This window comes from Talaromyces stipitatus, genomic scaffold, assembly GCF_000003125.1.
Source record: "Talaromyces stipitatus ATCC 10500 scf_1105507295523 genomic scaffold, whole genome shotgun sequence".
NCBI lineage: Eukaryota > Fungi > Ascomycota > Eurotiomycetes > Eurotiales > Trichocomaceae > Talaromyces > Talaromyces stipitatus.
In genome coordinates this window covers 2,280,799-2,297,934 of record NW_002990113.1, presented here as the reverse complement: position 1 = coordinate 2,297,934, position 17,136 = coordinate 2,280,799, and the positions used below count along the sequence as shown (strand labels likewise).

Sequence of the window (17,136 nt, the reverse complement as noted above, 5' to 3'; positions counted from 1 at the left end):
TTGTAGGTTCTAGACATCGGCGTGTGTGAGATTACCATGATTCTGGGGAAGTTTTAAGCATGTAAGTGATTCCCTGGGTCACTTTCTTTTTTGTCATAGCACGCAGTGCATGAGCTTGGTTATAAATACCTGACCTTTCCTGCCTTGAGTGGATTGAGAGCGAAAATAGGACATTTCTCCTCGATTCTTGTAATATCTATCGAACCGGGTTCCTTATAAGTTTTTTCCTTTCATTTCGATCATATACACCTCTAGCACAATCACAATGACAGAATCAATCCCAACAACACAAACGGTGGCAATGGTAAGGGAGCTAGGTGATGCTGTCGAATTTGTGACCGACTATCCAGTCCCAACCCCAGGAAACAATGAGGTTCTGGCCAAAGTACTCTACACGGGCGTTTGCCAAAGTGGTATGTTAATGACCCAAATCCCTGTCACTTGGTAGTGAAGCCTGTTAAATGACAATCTTTCCCGGTAACAGACTTGCATACGAAATCCGGCACCGCTGCAAGTTCACAAGGCACTCCCATCACGAATATCAAACTCCCACACATCGGTGGACACGAAGGCGTCGGCCGTATAGTGAAAATCGGACCAAATTGCGGTGAAGGCGTCAAGCTCGGGGGCTTGGTTGGAATCCGTTTCTTGAGTAGGGTCTGTCGACGATGCGAGTTTTGTCTGGCAGGCGCAGAGCAATATTGCGCTAAGAGTACAAATCACCTGCATCATGAGGATGGTAGCTTTCAGGAGTATATTGCCCTGGATGCTGATAATTTGACCATTCTGCCTGATGATGTCGACCCTAAGCTCATTGGACCAGTTTTGTGTGCTGGAGTCACGGCTTATAAGGTTTGTCTTGACAATCCATCAGTCAGAACATAGTTATTGATTAGTGTATAATAGGCCGTCCTCAATGCCAATATCAAAGTAGGTGACTGGGTTGTTGTTGTGGGTGCCGGTGGTGGCTTAGGACACCTTGCTGGTAAGTGAAGCTTGCCTTCGATCTGTTACCTCTTCAGGATACCAGTACGCTGATCTATTACTTTGCAGTCCAATATGCACGCGCAAGTGGCGCATCCGTCATTGCGGTCGACACTGGTAACGACAAGCGCGAATATCTCCAATCAGTAGGAGCTAAGGAATTCGTCGATTTCACCCTCGTCCCAGACACCATCGAAGAAGTCCGCAGGATTACCAATGGAGGTGCTCATGCAGTCATTATCGCAGCCGGAAATGCCAAAGCTTTTGCCCACGCAGCAGAAATGCTTCGAATTGGTGGTACACTTAGCTGCATCGGTATTCCACCTGGAAGACCCTTTATAGAGACCCCTGTTGCTAGCATTGTGATCAAGGGTCTGAAGATCACAGGAAATTTGATCGGTTCATTGAAAGAATGTATGGAGGCCGTGGAGCTCACTCGAAAAGGCGTCGTCATTCCAAAGGTTCAAGTACGGCCATTTTGGCAGTTGCCACAGGTTTATGAACAGCTTGAGAAGGGTGATGTACCTGGACGTATTGTCTTGCAGGTCGCAGAGACTGCTTGATTTCCAGAATTAACTTGGCACTTAGTCAATGCCAGGAGTCCTGATAGCCACGAAGAGCGTGCGTGTTTGTAAGACACTTCAAGTCAACCATAATAGGATCTGTCTGTCATCAGAAAGCTTTTAATCCTTAATCAGTAGAAGGCATTCTAACATAGGAATGAAAAGCACTCTGACATTCTAATCAACCATTCATCATTTTGATGACTTCTTGCCCATCATAGCCTGGTTCTTTTATAGTGTTTGGGTCCACTTGTGTGCTCATAACATCTTCCGATGGAGGTAGACTGAGGGGTCGAAAGCGTGAGGGAGCACGTAACAATGTCTCTGCAGTCTTCTCTCGAAGAATAGAGTTCAGAGTATCATCTGAATGTAAAAAAGGTAGTATCTTCTGGTATAAGCCATGTAAAAAGTCGTAAGGACCGAATTGCAAGGTAGATTGCTCTACAAGAGCAGGATTGCAAAGTAGTGTATCTGCCAGAGTGTTGGCTACTTCGTAGCATTTTAAGAGCTGAAGCAAGATCAGTTCCTGCCTGTATCTTCATAAATGTTCCAGGCCCTACATACCTGATCACGACCCAATGGTAACAAGTCTTCCGAGGTGAAACCGCGCAAAGCAGCCAACAGATCTCGGCCTGTAAGAATCGGAAAATCGAACCTCAGAGAAGTTGCTGCAGAATCGAATGACAGATATCCAGCCGAAAGCGCATTCTGCCAAATCATAGTTCTCATCCATTCTCTTGTAATCGAAAGGTCTGCTAGCCGGGTCGCATTGACGCCTGAGTAAACTTCAGATTCACGGAGCAATCGCTCGCACTCTACTAGTGTGTTCTGGGAGTTATAATCATTGACACATTGATCAAATGTAACGAAGAGCCTTGCAAGCGCAACCATTCCCTTCACGTGTGCATTTTCGTTAGTTGGACTTATAAGTTGAAGAGGCGAGTTGTAAGAAAATGAGGGCGTTAGCCCTAGATGCATACTATAACCCCTGTAATATTGTCAGTCCAAAGGGCAGTTGGCTAATATGAGTAGATTGTTACCTTTCTGTGACCCACAGTAATGGAAAGACGATTTCGCTATTGTCCACCACCATCCCCGCAGCGGATTCTTGTAAAGACTGGCCGTGTTTGTCAAGACCCAATAACCTGGCTGATGTGAGCGCTTCCTGTACGAACATCAAGGCCGAATTTCTTTTGTCTACCTTTGCATGATAGACATGAAGAAAGAACGAAGCCAGGCCCCAGCGTATATCCAGATGTTCTCGATACTGATACTGCTCTCTGATGCGGATGCATTCTTTTGATAAGTATGACCCGTCAACAACTACTAACTCGTCCCCTATACAACATAGAAGTGGATCGAGGTCCAATTGGGACATAGTTGCCGCGCATAGCGCTGTTGCCAACGCGTATACCGAAGGTTCCTCAAAGAGAGGCATCGATAGTTGTTGCAGCAATACATCGGAGCGAATGATCGGCCAGACACCGTAAGACTGGCTTTGATACTCTTTTATGGCACGAGAAAGAGCATTTTTCAATTGAAGAGAAGGGGTAATCTGAGAGCCAAGAGAATCCGGTTCCGGCGCAGAAACTTGCTGTATGCTTTGCTTAAAGTCACGCTGTTCATGTTGCAGTTTTGCGATTTCATTGCTCACAGCCGGTGTGTTGCCACAATGTCCACCATTGGCTTGATGGCTGTTCATAGACTGTCGCCGAACCTTAGGGCCTCTTTTCTGAGCTGGTTTATCATATGTACATCGCAAGCGTCGTGCTGACGTTGCGCATGTCTTGCAAGGCCAAGCTCCATCACAGCGAATTTTGCGAGTGATACAGGAGTCACAGGCCCTCTTTACTGGTTTCTTCATAGATGGCCAGGTATCTCGTATTGGAGAGCAGGTTGATCCTTGAAAATGTCATAAGGAGAGTGAGATGAAGATGAGGTGTCATTAGATCGTGGGGCTAGTGGGAGCTACCCCCACACTAGGGTAATTAGTGCGTGTATTAGTACCGTAATCGGTAACCCTATCTTGACCTTCCTCGTTTCAACCTCATATTACTTCTGAGCAGCTGTACATGTGAGTGAATACTGGAAGATTCGAGAACCTGAGACGCTATGCACAAATACAGTGCCGAAACCTGATATAACTTGAGGGGATGTATGCATCTGCAATGATCTCCGCTTGGAGATCGGCAGATCTAAGACATCGTCTCTTGTGACAGGGTCAAGGGTCCATCCATCACACTGTGTGACTCTTTTGCTGTTTCAATGGATTGGTTACATTGCAGCCGTTGGATAATGTTTTTCTAACCTGAAATGAATATCCTGTCAGTTATGATATCTCGTGGTTACTGTCGGCTTTGTCAAGGAGCCAGCAAACCAAACCGGTCACATCGCATAGGTTGAAGCCCCTCCCAACCTTTCAGTGGCATTGTTTATTTTGGTTTCAACGTTCTGTCTTACCATATGTCTAGATTTAAACATGCCAACTGTCGAATTTCACTGCGAGCAATCATCCACAAAAACGGAATCTTAGTATGGCAACCACTAGTCACATTTCACATAACTGTGGCAGGACAGTGGCTTCGTTGCTCAGCGAGCACCTGTCTTTCATGTCTAAAATTCTTGATTTCTTCCAAGCTATGCATAGAGGCATGCTTGGCCAGCCACTCTAAGTTTCCGGAAATTCTTTGCACTCCGCATGGAATTGAGCTGATCTCCCGAGGCACCACATTCCTGAACATACAATTTCTATCCAACCCAATCACAGATGATGAAAATACAAAATCAGGATGAATGCGTGAAATAGCCATTGATGTCAAGGGGTACTCCACCTCACTATTGATAATTTGGCTTTATGCATACTGTCTAAGACATTTATCTCTCCCCGGACTAATCGTCCACCGCTCTAGGTGGATGTTACACCAAATAATCAGGAATCAGTCTCCTATGGTTACAGAAATGTGATCATGTCCTGGTTTTTGGCTTAGTCTCTATAAGTCTTAAATGCTAAGCGGGAAAACACGTTGCAGGTGTCAACGCTAAGTTGCTTCTGGTCTATAAAAGAATTGCTGCTACCTTCGCTGCGTCTAAGTTATCCATACACTCATCTGTAATTTTCCTAACATTACTTTTGCTTGAATCCTAAACTCAGATTACCCACATCCAATATCAAGTCTTCTCAGATTCCATATACCCAGTCAATTCAAGTCAACATGAAATTCATATCAGCTACTCTGGTTGGTGCACTCCTCCCTCTTGCTCATGCCGTTGGAAACGCAATAGTCTTCAACAACTGCACAAACACCATATATGTCTGGTCAGTGGGATCCTCGATCGGCAACTACCAAGCATTAGCGAACGGCGAAAGTTACACCGAACAATATCGACACGATGACCAGACCGGCGGTATCACACTCAAAGTGACTGCAGTTGCAGATGGAATATACAACAGTGCTCCGGAGCTAGATTACGGCTATACCTTGGACAACCAGACAATCTGGTACGATATTTCAGATGTTAATGGTGATCCCTTTGCCAATTCGACCGTTGCTCTCGTGCCGGCGAATGGTGCTTGCCAGAGTTTCCATTGGGCAGACGGGATATCACCACCGGGGATACATACCGCTTCTTGCAGTGCTGAAGTGGACGTACAGTTGACACTGTGCTAGTGGAGGAATGGCTGTTACAAATGATGGTATCCGAAATGGATATCAGAAAAAAAAATATAACCTATTACTTTGCATGGACTTGATGGGAGCACTTTGTCACATTGAAGGGGTTTATAAATAGTTTAATGTAATGTATAATCCAAACATTTGAATATTATGGTGCTTCAAACATTTCGATAGATGTAAGACCAAGCTGGAAGACTCGAATAGATAATCTCGCAGTATACAAGAACGGTAATGGTATCGTGATGCAGGAAAAGAGACGCACAAACAACAAAAAGCGATCTGTAGCAGAATTAGGGTTATTAAGATCATGGCTGGTCTCGTCATTCGTTGACTTCCTCGTCGCCTCCAATATTACCCTCAATATCATCCCCCTCGTCGTTGTACCCGTATCCCTTCAATTTCCTCCTCAATTTTGAATTCTCCACCCTCAAATTATCCAGCTCAACTTCATATCTCTCCATCATCTCAGCACTAACCTCACTCATCTCTTCAATAATCTTGAAAACCCGCCACAACCGCAGCACAACGATAAGTGAACCCAATTCCTCCACAACACCCCTTAACGCAATATCCAGAATAAAAGCCAAGACAATCACCAGGGCGTCAAAGGTATGAAACTTTGACCGGAAATAACCCAACCCAAAGCTCAGTACGGAAGCAATCAATTCCAGCATGAACAAGCAGGAGAATATCAAGCCCACCAATCCCAGAGCCTCCTGTGCCAGACTCCAGCGACGATCAATGGGTGTTTGGTGTCTTTCACTTAACTCGCAAACCCACAATTCAATCAGGAAATCGGCAAAAATGCACGCTACATCTACGGCCACCATGCATAGGACGATGTAATGACCCCATTTGGATGATAGGAATGCACGGGTCTTGGCTCTAAGATGAGCGTAGTAGGATGTATTTGGATGCACATCATACGGATACTCGTCATCGTCGTAATACTGTTGTTCTTCATTGGATTGCTGATGTTCATGGTATTGTCGGTTGTAGCTGCTGTTTCTGCTTATTCCTAGCCCTTCTACTCCTTTTTTGGACCATGATGCTAGGTTTCCAATGAAACGGCTGCCCGATACATCTCGTGAAAATTCAACAGAAGTTGGTAGAGGGAAGGTCTTGCTTCTGTGGTGATGCTTATCCTTATTTCCGGTTTGTGGCTGATTCTCGAGGTCCGTGTTGTGGTCACCAAGCAAGGGCTGGGAGGCATCAGTAGAGGAAGCCATAGAATATGACGAAATGGATGAAGATGAAATTAGAGAGGAATTTATTTATACGTATATATGTATATACGGAATATAGATCAGATAAATAGATACTTGACCATTGACTGGAGGAACCAAACTAATTTGCGGGGTAACGGGATGAACCTTGTCTATTCATATAGTACACAGTCACGTATCGTAAAATACGTACGGATACAAGTTCGGACATCGTTGCGAGCTTGTAGCTCATCCCGCCTTTCCCGCTCTCTCCGCGCTTTACTCTCGGCTCAAGATCCTCCCCGGAATTTCCCCGCATGATCATTAAATGCCCTAGACCCCAGTGTTTCTTTTCTTCTTCAATCTTCGATCCTCAGCATATTATCCGATTTAAATAAATTAAATCCAACATGACCGTCCCTGTCATCAGGGTAGCTCCCTCAGCTGCCAATCGAGCAGTATCGCTCCTCCGCACCATCCAATTTACCCATCCACCCAATTGCCCATGCCACACCAATCCAGGACATCACCATCACAATCAGCGCCAACAAATAAGCTTAGCCAACAATGTACGACGTCATCTAGCTACGCCCACCGACCCTTCGCAGCAGAAGGAGTATGCCTTTGAAATGGCCGCATCTAGTATCCGATTCGGACCTGGTGCCACCAAGGAAGTCGGTATGGACTTTAAGAATTTGGGTGCGAAGAGAGTCTGTATCGTGACGGACACGAATGTAGCTCAATTGGATGCTATGAAGCAGGCTACTGAGGGATTAGCAAGGGAGGGTGTGGAATTCACGGTGTTCGATAAAGTCCGCACTGAGCCGAAGGATAGTTCGTATGTTTTCCTTTCTCTATTCGAGGGCCACAGAGATTGATTGTGGTGTGTGCAGAATTAAGGAAGCAATTGCTTTTGCTAAACCGTATAATCCCGATGCATTCCTTGCTGTTGGTGAGTACATCTCAATAACAAGCCGACACTCAGATTATTGACATGTTCGCATAGGTGGTGGTTCCGTCATCGACACTGCCAAACTGATGAATTTGTACACTGTCTTCCATGATGCCGATTTCTTGGACTTTGTCAACGCTCCTCTCGGCAAAGGTCTCCCCGTCACCAAACCATTGAAGCCCCTAGTAGCCGTTCCCACGACGGCTGGAACCGGATCCGAAACCACAGGCACCGCCATCTTCGATTTAGTCTCCAAAAAGGCGAAAACAGGTGTAGCTCATCGTGCGCTCAAACCTACCCTTGGTATCTGCGATCCACTCAACACTCGAACCATGCCCAGCGCTGTTCATGCCTCTTCCGGTCTCGATGTACTCTGCCATTCCCTCGAATCATATACCGCTATCCCATACTATGAGCGCAAGCCCCGGCCTACAAACCCCATTAACCGTCCTGCCTATCAGGGCGCCAACCCTATATCGGATATATTCTCATTAAACGCTCTACGCAGCACGGTCAAATACCTCCCCCGCGCCGTTAGGGATCCCGAGGACTTCGAAGCGCAGGAACAAATGCTCCTCGCTGCGACTCTCGCGGGTGTCGGATTCGGTAACGCCGGCGTCCATCTTTGCCATGGTATGAGTTACCCGATCTCTGGACAAAATCCAGGCTACAAACATGCGGGTTACAACGTCGATCACCCCATCATCCCACACGGCGTCTCAGTCGCCGTTACTGCCCCGGCCGTCTTCAGATTCACAGCCGCGTCAAATCCAGACCGACATCTCGAAGCCGCGGAGGCCTTTGGCGTAGATATCTCAAACGTCAAGCGCGAAAGTGCCGGCGAAGTATTGGGTGAAGCAATTGCGAAATTCTTGGTTTCGCTAGGTGATCAACCGCGAGGACTGAAGGAATTGGGATTTAGTTCGGCGGATATTGATGGACTCGTGGAAGGGACTATTCCGCAGAAGAGAGTGTTGATGTTGGCGCCTAGTTTGAGTGAGGAATTGAATGCTGAGAAGGAGGAGTTGAGGACTTTGTTTGAGAATTCGTTGGAGTATTAGTTTTTTAGGTGTAAAGTAAGGAGATGATCGAATATTATGAATGGAGCAAGCATAGTAGGACGTTAGTATTCATCAATGGATATGTTGAAATATTATCGTAGGTATCATATAAACAAACAATGGCTAAAATGCAATCCAAGGTCAGGTCCATAAGCGGCACAAAACAATTCATAACCTGATCAATCAGCTGTACACTCGTGGTATAGTATATCATGCCCCAGGCAAAAGCAATGCGCATAAAAGTCATAGCAAAAAGGTAAAAGCATATTTACTCATCTTCCACTATTTCCACCGACTCAGGAATAGTCTCTAGACGCGTATTGTTATTATATTCTTCCTCCTCGGGGACTGCCTCCGCTTCGACATCTGTGCGAATCATTCCCATTGAGCAGGCAATGTGATCCAACCAGACGACAGAGCGATGACCTCCGCTGGATTTGTCATGGTGCACTGGCCCACGACTGATTTCAGACACTAGACGGAAAGGTAGAGTAAAGGTATGCGTTTTGATGGGGTTGGCGGTGGAAGGAATATCGTCTGCCGGGCCTCGGGGGCTGGAGTTGTTGGAGGAGATGGTTTCGCACGTTGAGTCGGCAGAGGGCGTGGGGGATAGATAGTCTGTTCCTGATACTTCGTGGGAATATGTAGCGGACGGTGGAGAGGACGGTAATCGTGGCGGTGATTGTGATTGTGACTGTGGGGATGTATGTGCTTGCACTTCCGGAGTTGCTCCCACCGCTAATTGGATAGCCAGGTTGTCAATCTTGATCGTACCCAGTACTTTTTCCAATGTATTGATGCAATGAGTAGCGCCCTGAAGAAGAAGAGTCGGGTTGGTATCGGGAAACAAGGATGGTGCCGGCCCTACGAAGCCATTTACATTGACTTCTATGCCTTGCTTCTTCTGAAAATGATACATAATAGAAGCCTGAAGCTCGTCGCTAAGACTTCGAAGATTAGCGCATGTTGCGCGAATTCGCGCAACAAGATTCATGATTACGTTTCGAGGAGTTGTGGGTGATAGTTGCCGCACATCGTAGACGTATCGAGGACATTTGACCAGTTCCATGAAGATCATCTCGGATATGTGTACAAACACCGACCATTCTCCAGGTTTCTTTGCGTCTTCTTGTTGAACTTGTGCGGCGAAATTTTGCCATTCTTCGTCGTCCAAGAAACAAGGTATCCCCTCATGAAGGGCGTGAGCAACCAAGAAGCCCCGAAATGCATAATAACAGGACCGACCAAAACCGGACATGTGTTTCTTGACACCGCGCTTCACCATCATCTCCTTGACGCCACGGGCATGTTTGACCCAGGCATCTGGAGTAGTACGAGCATATAATTCGTAGATCATAAGCATCATAACGGTACTAAGGACATTATCCGAAAGAGCCTCGTCCGTATCTATAATGCGATTGATTCGTCGCAATGCTTCCCCGTACATATACCGACTTGATCGGAGAAGGCGGGAATCCTTTGTCAGTGAAGCTAGATATACAGCACTAAGACAACACACGGCCGAATCCTGATAAGCTCTCGAGTGGAAATTCTCCATGATGTATTCGGGAAATGCGATCTGCGAGCGAAAGCGATTGTGAAAGTACAAAGTCGGAAACGCAGCGCATGTAAAATCCATAAAGAGTCTCGGCTGCTGCGTCATAAACAGCTTCTGCATAAGTGAAGGCGACAGACTCTCGTCAATACTGCTGACATGTGTTTGCATCAAAAGCAGAGCGTCTTCCGCTACGACTTCGGGCATCATTGCGCGGGGATCGGCTTTTGACGAGGAATTGGACGAATTGGAATCAGATGACGGTTTCTTTTCGACATCATTGTTCGATGATTTCCGATCAGACAAGCGACGGTGACGGCGTTGGAGGTTCGGTCCTTCGTCTTGGAATTTCAGGCCGCGATTGTACCCGGGACAGGGGCAGCCGTATTTCTGACATTGTCCGCACTCGGGACGAGCTTCGTCGCACTACATATTACTTTCTAGTCAGATACTTCGACGCATAGTGTTGAAATCCAAAGCGAAAGGTGCACTCACCTTGATGCGTCTATTTCGACAGACAGAGCAGCCCTTGCTACGAGGAACACCAACCATGATGCATGATGGCTCTACCGCGATAGGACAAAAAGGCTCTCAGACCAACACCGACAGATGTACAAGCAATCCCCGCTCGATTTCTATTGCTAAACTTAGCCCGAGCCAGGGCCGGACGCCAATGGCAGCGGCAAAGGAGGGAGAACGAAGACGGGAAAAAGCAGCCACTGTGAGCGATCGAATCATACAGCAAAAGACTAGCCAAGAGCGCCAGGATCAGTGATAGCATGAAAGCGAACGACGAAATGAAGAAGAAGAAGAAGAAGAAGCATTTCCGACAGAAGAAGAGGAAATATTCAGAGAAGAACAAGCCCCGCGGCCCCATCAGCACACAATAATATGTTTCGTACCACGTTGTTACATCTGAGGAGGAGTCTAACTTGGAGGAAGCGGCTCGGCAGGCCCGCGATAACTCGTTCATCCGAATTCCGTACTCTCTCTAAGCTTAAAGCTTTTACGTCGATTAACTGGATTGGGAAAAATCAACGGTCAACGGTTCCACAGTCTGATTAAGGACAGGCCAATTGCTAACTAGGCTGTGGGTATACGAGTGTTCCTGTAAACATTCACATCCCCGCCTTGCCGCCGAAACAGATTCTTGCGTGCGTCTTGTCGACGTCGTAGTGCATCTTGCATCTGCCCATACGACAGACCTCCCTGGTCAGATACTAGAGATGGCGCTATGTCTGATTGCAGAAAATCCTTGAATCTTGTGGTCTCGACCCTTCATTCCTTGCTGGCACCTGCAGATCCCTGAAAAGATGAGGGCTGAGCTGTGTGATAGCAATGCCAATTAAACATCCGAACTGTGACCCTGGACCGGGATAGTTTCGATCACGCATCTCTTTGAAAACGGTACTACTTAGTTGGTCTGTACTATGCGTAGTAACAGGAATTGTTTATGGTGGCAAGCCCAAGAAGTGAGGCTTGCTTTTACTTTCTCCCTCGCCATTATTATGGTTCGTTTCTGTGGGGTTTGTTTTCTAGATTCTACGACATGACTCGCACTGCTAGAGATATGTCAGTGAGCCTCGCAAGCCTTTTGAAGCCATTAAATTAAATTGAAATACGTACATCATTCTCGGGTCTAGGGAATCCGCGAGGAGATCTGCCTTGCCGAACACGACAACCCTAACGGACTAGCTTAATTAGGACGCTGCATCTGACGAGGCTGATTTTTGACAGCATACAGTCTACTGCATGATTCCATACTTGGATGTATTCGAGTATCGCATCCTTGATTGGATGATTTATTCAGCAGAAGTATACGTCGCTATTGCGGCAAAGATATCAGAAAAAGACGAGATTGAGATATTCAAAACTCAGCAGCCCGCTAACCCTAAATGCTGGTATCATCGAACATTTCTATCGCTTCTATGATTACTATTAAGTCCATTGACGCCATCAGCAGGCCAGGTCCACCATGCGTGCGCCATCTCACCCAGACTCGAGATAGCATTACTACCCCCAGGCGTGCCGCTGGTGAACGTCGCCATACCTCCTGGCACTTGCCGCTGGGATGATGTTGATGACGGAGACGATGTAGTAGAGAACAACGGCGCATCGCCAATCTCTTCTGAAAGCATTTTCAGGTCCCGACTAGAAGGTGTCCAGTTCAATCCTCCATTGCTAATGGATCCGAATTCAACATCCGGGGGTAAGAATTCATGTGAGTTGACAAAGTTGACCCCAAGCCTCGAGTCTTCCAGCATTGACTGCTCTGCTAATCGCGGCTTTTTCTGACTCGCTAATCGTGACAAGGACTGATCGGAACTAGGGGCGGCGGAAACGCTAGGAGAACCGTCTTCGCCATTGCGAGAGCTTCGGGTGCCAGGTGGCTCGATCGACCGTTTCGAATTTCCGCCAGTCTTCCGCATGTGATTCTGCCATCGTCGTTGCAAGCTGACCAGGAAGTCTCTAGTTCTCTTTGCATTCTCAAACGATTGGCCGAGCTCGTCCAACGCTCGAAAACAAACATTCAGATGTGTTGCCATGTCCACCTGTCGATTCTTTTCGTCCGCACGTAGCCGCCCAGTGTCTTGGGTAGACATAGAAATAGTGACGAATATCAACATCAGAGCAGCAGTGAATATGATGGCGACAACTTGGTTGTTTATTCGTCGGAATGTGTAATACTTCTCGTATAGGCGTAGCAAGCGCGCAATTGCCGTCGCTGACTCGGCACATGTTCTGCGTGCATGTTGGTGTCCTGGACCTTGTTTAGGATTTTGCGGCTGAATGTAGCTTTTAGACACCCAGGGTCGGTGGAAGAATATAACGATTTGGTAGTATTGCATACTATATTCGTACTTAGTTGACGTACGCCTGAAAGGAAAACCGCGAAAGACTTACTGGAGCATCAGCAGGTGTGGTAGCACAGGACCAGTATCATGTTCCAGATCGATCTGTAGCGAAGGAGCTAGACTTCTCTTCCATGCAAACAGGTCTTCAGTCACCTTATAGTTCATTCGTTGAAGATCATGGCTCTCGATGTCACTACATCCGTATCTGGAGTACAATATCAGCACACTAGTCCTCATAAAGGATGATCAGCTACTAACAGAATGTGCCCCACCGGTGCAATCATTTCCCATAGATTAACGAATTGCTGTGTAATGAGTTCGCCCGGGTTTCTAAGGCCATGTTCCAAAGTACTCGGTAACGACTCTCCCATTCCGTACGCATACCACGTCTCCTCTTTGGTATCCGGTCCCGATGCTGGCTTCGAGACAGATACATCCCCGGCATTCATGCGGAATGGGCGGCCTAGATAAAATCCCCAAAAGCTGTACGGATTATTGTCAATAAAATCCCGGTGATGGATTATACTAGTTTATAGTAACCTACTGGTCTGCAATATAACTTCCCCAAAAGGTTATTCGACGCACCTTCGCCTCCATAGGTGTCATGCTTCCCCTTTCTACGTACGACGCCATGTCTAGATGCAAGCCCAGATCATAGGCAAGTCGCATTGACATGCCTAACAACGTAATCAGCTTGTAGTCCGAATTTCCTTTGATGAGTAGATTCTCACCACTATAAAGCCACCCCCGAGCGTCGCGATTGGATGCAGCTTCGTGACTACTAAGTATAGCAAGAGCCTGCACCGTAGCCACACAAGGACAATCGAGCTCAATTTCCAAAAGAGCCTTTGCTCTGTCGGCAAAGAACTCCGAAAGCGATTTTGGAAAAGTGATGAATGTTGGATGATATCGGGCCTCAAAGGCTGCTCCAAGTGCGCACCTGTAACATATCACGTTAGCGTATATGGACCTTTACTCGGAAAACACAGATAGCGAGCATACATTGCATTGGTAAGGACTTCAGAGTAAAACGGAGTATCATCCAATTCGTCTCGCCATTTTGCACGCGCCAAAGTGAACATCTCTCGATCCACGATGTACAAACTCGGGTTCTGCCATGTAAAGTAGAGTTCTATGAGATGATCTTCCAAGCTTGGTTCAACCTGCTGTCCGATACGCAAATGATTAAGAAGCTCTTGGCCATCATGCCGAACGGAGCGCACATCTGGGCCAGGTATCTGTTTCGAAGTAGATGCAACGTCAACCAGAGTGAGGTTTGAGGTTGGGCCGTAGAAACGTAGATGACCGTCTCCAGCTAGCTTTAATGTGCCTATTCGAGACGAAAGCTGTTCTATGACCTCCCTCTCCGCCTCGTCGCCAGAATCCGAGGCAGAGTCATCGTCGTGCTGCTGCGCTCGCAAAGAGGTCCGTTCAATTCCTGTATAAGGATCTGGTTGCCCCGAATGAAGGTTGAGCGAGGAGCTTTGTAAATTATTGGCGTAGATGTCATCCAAGATCTCGGCTGTTGGAAGACTGAAGTCAAAGATAGGCGGTAGGTACTCATGATTAGTGATGTTTGTGAATTGCGCAGATGGTTGATACCGATTGTTAGGCGGCGCATATTGACGATTGTATTCACCACTAAAGTCTCTGTTTTGGAGAGTCGTCCGAGGTAAATTCGCATTATTCTGGGCAGTATTTGCGTTGACTAAGCTTCGCGGGACTTGAAGGGTATCCAGCACTCTATTCATTTCCTGTTCGGCATCTGGCCGCATCGACGGCGGCTGGAGGCCGTTATTATAAATAAATTGAGTTAATTGATCGATCCTCGCAGAGAAGAGTTCCGTGGCTGCGCGTAAAGAGATTCTAGAGAAGGTTATTAGCAAGGTTTGATGGCCCATGGTAGGTATTGCAATCATTTTTTGTGGCAGCCGAAAGTAAGTTCATACTCACTTCCTCTTGTCATCTCCATGCTGATACCTGCAAGCCTTTTCTTTTTTCTGACAGTTCAAGCAATTTGGTTGAGTGCCGTCACACTGTATGACCCGAAATCAATCAGCCATTTTCAACCTCTTTAGCTCGAAGAAGGCCACAACACACCCTGATTTTGCTCTCCCTGCAAGGCACACATGCCGTCGTGACATGTTTGCGTGGCGCCTTCTTCCCTTTTCCTGAAGGTTGCCGAGACTCAACTTGAGATGTTGACATGGTAAATTAATTCACATGGGTCACGCGGAAATCCAGAATTTATCGTGTCGAACAGATCATTATGGTGTCGTGTGCAACGAAGGCTCTCTCAGCACACTCTAACACATATTGCTATGTCATTTTTCAAGGCCCCCTTGCCTGCGAGATGTACTTAATCGAGTATTGCATTGTATTCTTCATGATGAAATTATTTGTCGAGCTGAAATTGAGGTTCAGGAGCAAAAGAATTTTGTCCATCAAATTGAAGATTTCCACGTGCGGGGAAGGACCCACTCACATCAGTCCCCAATTCGTCCAATCAGATTGTCGGAGATCAGCTAGAGTTTGAGAGATGCATCACATGATTGGCCCACACCGTTACCGTACTAAAATTACATAAGATTACACAGATCAAAATTACTAGTGTGGGGCTGCTCCATACATTCAATCGGTACAATTTGATAACAAAATATCTCTTGTAGAGATACAATTACAACGACCGAGAGGTGATACTCACTTCCAGTACTCACTGCTCGTCTCGAATCTGAAGAGCCTTAGATTTTATAAGCGTCACCGTACTTCTCATTCTGGATAATCTCAACCCAGTAGTTGTCGGGATCAAGAACGAAGGCTACGTTCTTCATTCTTCCATCGGTAAGACGCTTCTTCCAGTTGACATTCAAAGATTCGAATCTGGCGCAAGCAGCATCGAGATTGTCCACAGAAACGCCTAGTAGAGGGCTTATCAGCAAAAGGTTCATTAAATACATCATTTGAAAATGCTTACAGATATGCCCGAATCCTTGAGGCTGGTCGTTTCCGTTGTGGTAAACAGGACCCTCTTCCTTCTCGGTGCCATAGTTCCAAGTAAGCTCTAGCAGGCCCTCCCATTCGGCAACTGGGTTCCTAGCATTCTCAGCCTTGGGTGGGTTTGATGTGGGATACCCCAAGAAGTAAAGATTGAATTTGGCGTCCGGCATCTCCAAAGTACGAACCAGCTCCATACCCATCACTTCCTGGTAGAATTTGAGACTTGCTTCAGCTGACTTGACCCGGAGCATAGTGTGGTTGAAGCGATAGTTCGAGACATCCGTCCTGGTTCCAACATCTTCATCATGGCGTCGGATGATTTCCACCCAGTAGCCATCCGGATCCTTTGCAAAAGCAATATTTTTCATGCGGCCATCTGTCAGTTTCTTTTGGAATGGATATCCTGCGTCCTCGATGCGTTTGCAGGCGGCTTCGATGTTGTCAACGGAGATAGCGATATGTCCATAACCACGATACGGGTCAGTGTTACCATTCACGACACTGTATTCAGGATCGTTCTCGGTTCCCCAGTTGTGAGTGAGTTCGAGCACGGCATTGCGGTCAGAGAACGGGTTTTGGCCAGAGAGCGACTTGGGGCCGTCGTAGGCGAGGAAGTAAAGAGAGAACTTGGCTTCGGGAAAGTCAATTTTTCGGATTTGGTTCATACCCAGGAATTTGTAGTATTCCACTATCGCGTGAAATTTGTCAGCAGTTGCACGATAAGTTAGATAATAGAGACGGGTTGACTTGCGTGATCGCTTAGGGTCTTTGACCCGGATCATGGTATCTATTGACAATTGTTAGCCGAGGTATTCTACGTTGCGCAATGATCTATCCTTACGATTGAGTTTATAGGTTGAGAGGTTCGTAGTAGAGGCCATTGTGCTAAATGCTCTCGAGTTCCCTGCGAAAATTAGACTTTCGGCTTATCAGTTCGCGGTCAGCTGGATCAAGAGCTTACCTTGAGTCAGCGAAGGTGCAAGTGGACGTAGTCTAGGCAATCCAATGAATAGAGATGAAATGCGCTGAGTTAGCATGGGGTGATGAACGTTTTATAGAGGTGTTGTCAGGAAGAGGAGAGGTTGGAAGAAGGAAGAACCAGAGCAATGCGGGGCCTTCAGCAAAACATGACGTTTCCGATCTCTCGCTGTTTCGGCCGATTACAATCTTCCTATTCTCCACTGATTAATAATTTGAAAGTATCAAGACAGAGAGATATCAATTGGTAACTGAGAAAGACGATATCGGAACTGCTTGCGGGCTTGCCTGTATGTGACTATTGGTAAGGCT

General features: G+C 46.7%; 8 protein-coding genes across 9 annotated transcripts, besides 1 other annotated feature; 3 read left to right on the top strand and 5 right to left on the bottom strand.

Moving 5' to 3' along the window:
- The first annotated feature begins 95 nt into the window (after positions 1–95).
- TSTA_067760 (alcohol dehydrogenase, putative) lies at positions 96–1,726 on the top strand. Its single transcript, XM_002340691.1, has 4 exons — positions 96–413; positions 485–852; positions 907–985; positions 1,054–1,726. The coding sequence occupies exons 1-4, from the start codon at positions 266–268 to the stop codon at positions 1,545–1,547; spliced, it is 1,089 nt and encodes a 362-aa protein (XP_002340732.1). The 5' UTR covers positions 96–265; the 3' UTR covers positions 1,548–1,726.
- A 2-nt stretch (positions 1,727–1,728) lies between these two features.
- On the bottom strand, positions 1,729–3,976 carry TSTA_067750 (C6 transcription factor, putative; the record flags this gene model as incomplete). Of its 2 annotated transcripts, XM_002340689.1 has the most annotated exons (9): positions 1,729–2,055; positions 2,112–2,441; positions 2,528–2,535; positions 2,588–2,712; positions 2,749–2,870; positions 2,962–3,241; positions 3,265–3,393; positions 3,579–3,657; positions 3,964–3,976. In XM_002340689.1, the coding sequence occupies 9 exons, from the start codon at positions 3,974–3,976 to the stop codon at positions 1,729–1,731; spliced, it is 1,413 nt and encodes a 470-aa protein (XP_002340730.1). The 2 variants fall into 2 exon arrangements, with proteins under 2 accessions (XP_002340730.1, XP_002340731.1); XM_002340690.1 differs by having other exon boundaries at positions 2,112–2,535; positions 2,588–2,692.
- A 783-nt stretch (positions 3,977–4,759) lies between these two features.
- Positions 4,760–5,239, top strand: TSTA_067740 (BYS1 domain protein, putative; the record flags this gene model as incomplete). The annotated part of the gene is made up of 2 exons (XM_002340688.1): positions 4,760–5,194; positions 5,216–5,239. 2 exons carry the CDS (start codon positions 4,760–4,762, stop codon positions 5,237–5,239), a joined length of 459 nt encoding a protein of 152 aa, XP_002340729.1.
- Positions 5,240–5,541: 302 nt separating this feature from the next.
- Positions 5,542–6,658, bottom strand: TSTA_067730 (uncharacterized protein; the record flags this gene model as incomplete). Its single annotated transcript, XM_002340687.1, has 2 exons — positions 5,542–6,423; positions 6,641–6,658. 2 exons carry the CDS (start codon positions 6,656–6,658, stop codon positions 5,542–5,544), a joined length of 900 nt encoding a protein of 299 aa, XP_002340728.1.
- Positions 6,659–6,836: 178 nt separating this feature from the next.
- On the top strand, positions 6,837–8,475 carry TSTA_067720 (Fe-containing alcohol dehydrogenase, putative; the record flags this gene model as incomplete). Its single annotated transcript, XM_002340686.1, has 3 exons — positions 6,837–7,264; positions 7,320–7,378; positions 7,433–8,475. 3 exons carry the CDS (start codon positions 6,837–6,839, stop codon positions 8,437–8,439), a joined length of 1,494 nt encoding a protein of 497 aa, XP_002340727.1. The 3' UTR covers positions 8,440–8,475.
- A 6-nt stretch (positions 8,476–8,481) lies between these two features.
- On the bottom strand, positions 8,482–10,546 carry TSTA_067710 (cysteine-binding protein FliY, putative; the record flags this gene model as incomplete). The annotated part of the gene is made up of 2 exons (XM_002340685.1): positions 8,482–10,420; positions 10,490–10,546. The coding sequence occupies 2 exons, from the start codon at positions 10,544–10,546 to the stop codon at positions 8,708–8,710; spliced, it is 1,770 nt and encodes a 589-aa protein (XP_002340726.1). The 3' UTR covers positions 8,482–8,707.
- A 247-nt stretch (positions 10,547–10,793) lies between these two features.
- Positions 10,794–10,815: a microsatellite.
- A 1,083-nt stretch (positions 10,816–11,898) lies between these two features.
- TSTA_067700 (fungal specific transcription factor, putative) lies at positions 11,899–15,057 on the bottom strand (the record flags this gene model as incomplete). The annotated part of the gene is made up of 8 exons (XM_002340684.1): positions 11,899–12,844; positions 12,899–13,054; positions 13,108–13,332; positions 13,394–13,526; positions 13,581–13,789; positions 13,852–14,715; positions 14,803–14,885; positions 14,950–15,057. 8 exons carry the CDS (start codon positions 15,055–15,057, stop codon positions 11,899–11,901), a joined length of 2,724 nt encoding a protein of 907 aa, XP_002340725.1.
- A 216-nt stretch (positions 15,058–15,273) lies between these two features.
- On the bottom strand, positions 15,274–16,917 carry TSTA_067690 (lactoylglutathione lyase). The gene is made up of 5 exons (XM_002340683.1): positions 16,808–16,917; positions 16,688–16,750; positions 16,598–16,633; positions 15,824–16,534; positions 15,274–15,766 (listed from the first exon to the last, which is right to left on the bottom strand). The coding sequence occupies exons 1-5, from the start codon at positions 16,881–16,883 to the stop codon at positions 15,591–15,593; spliced, it is 1,062 nt and encodes a 353-aa protein (XP_002340724.1). The 5' UTR covers positions 16,884–16,917; the 3' UTR covers positions 15,274–15,590.
- Positions 16,918–17,136: the final 219 nt, after the last annotated feature.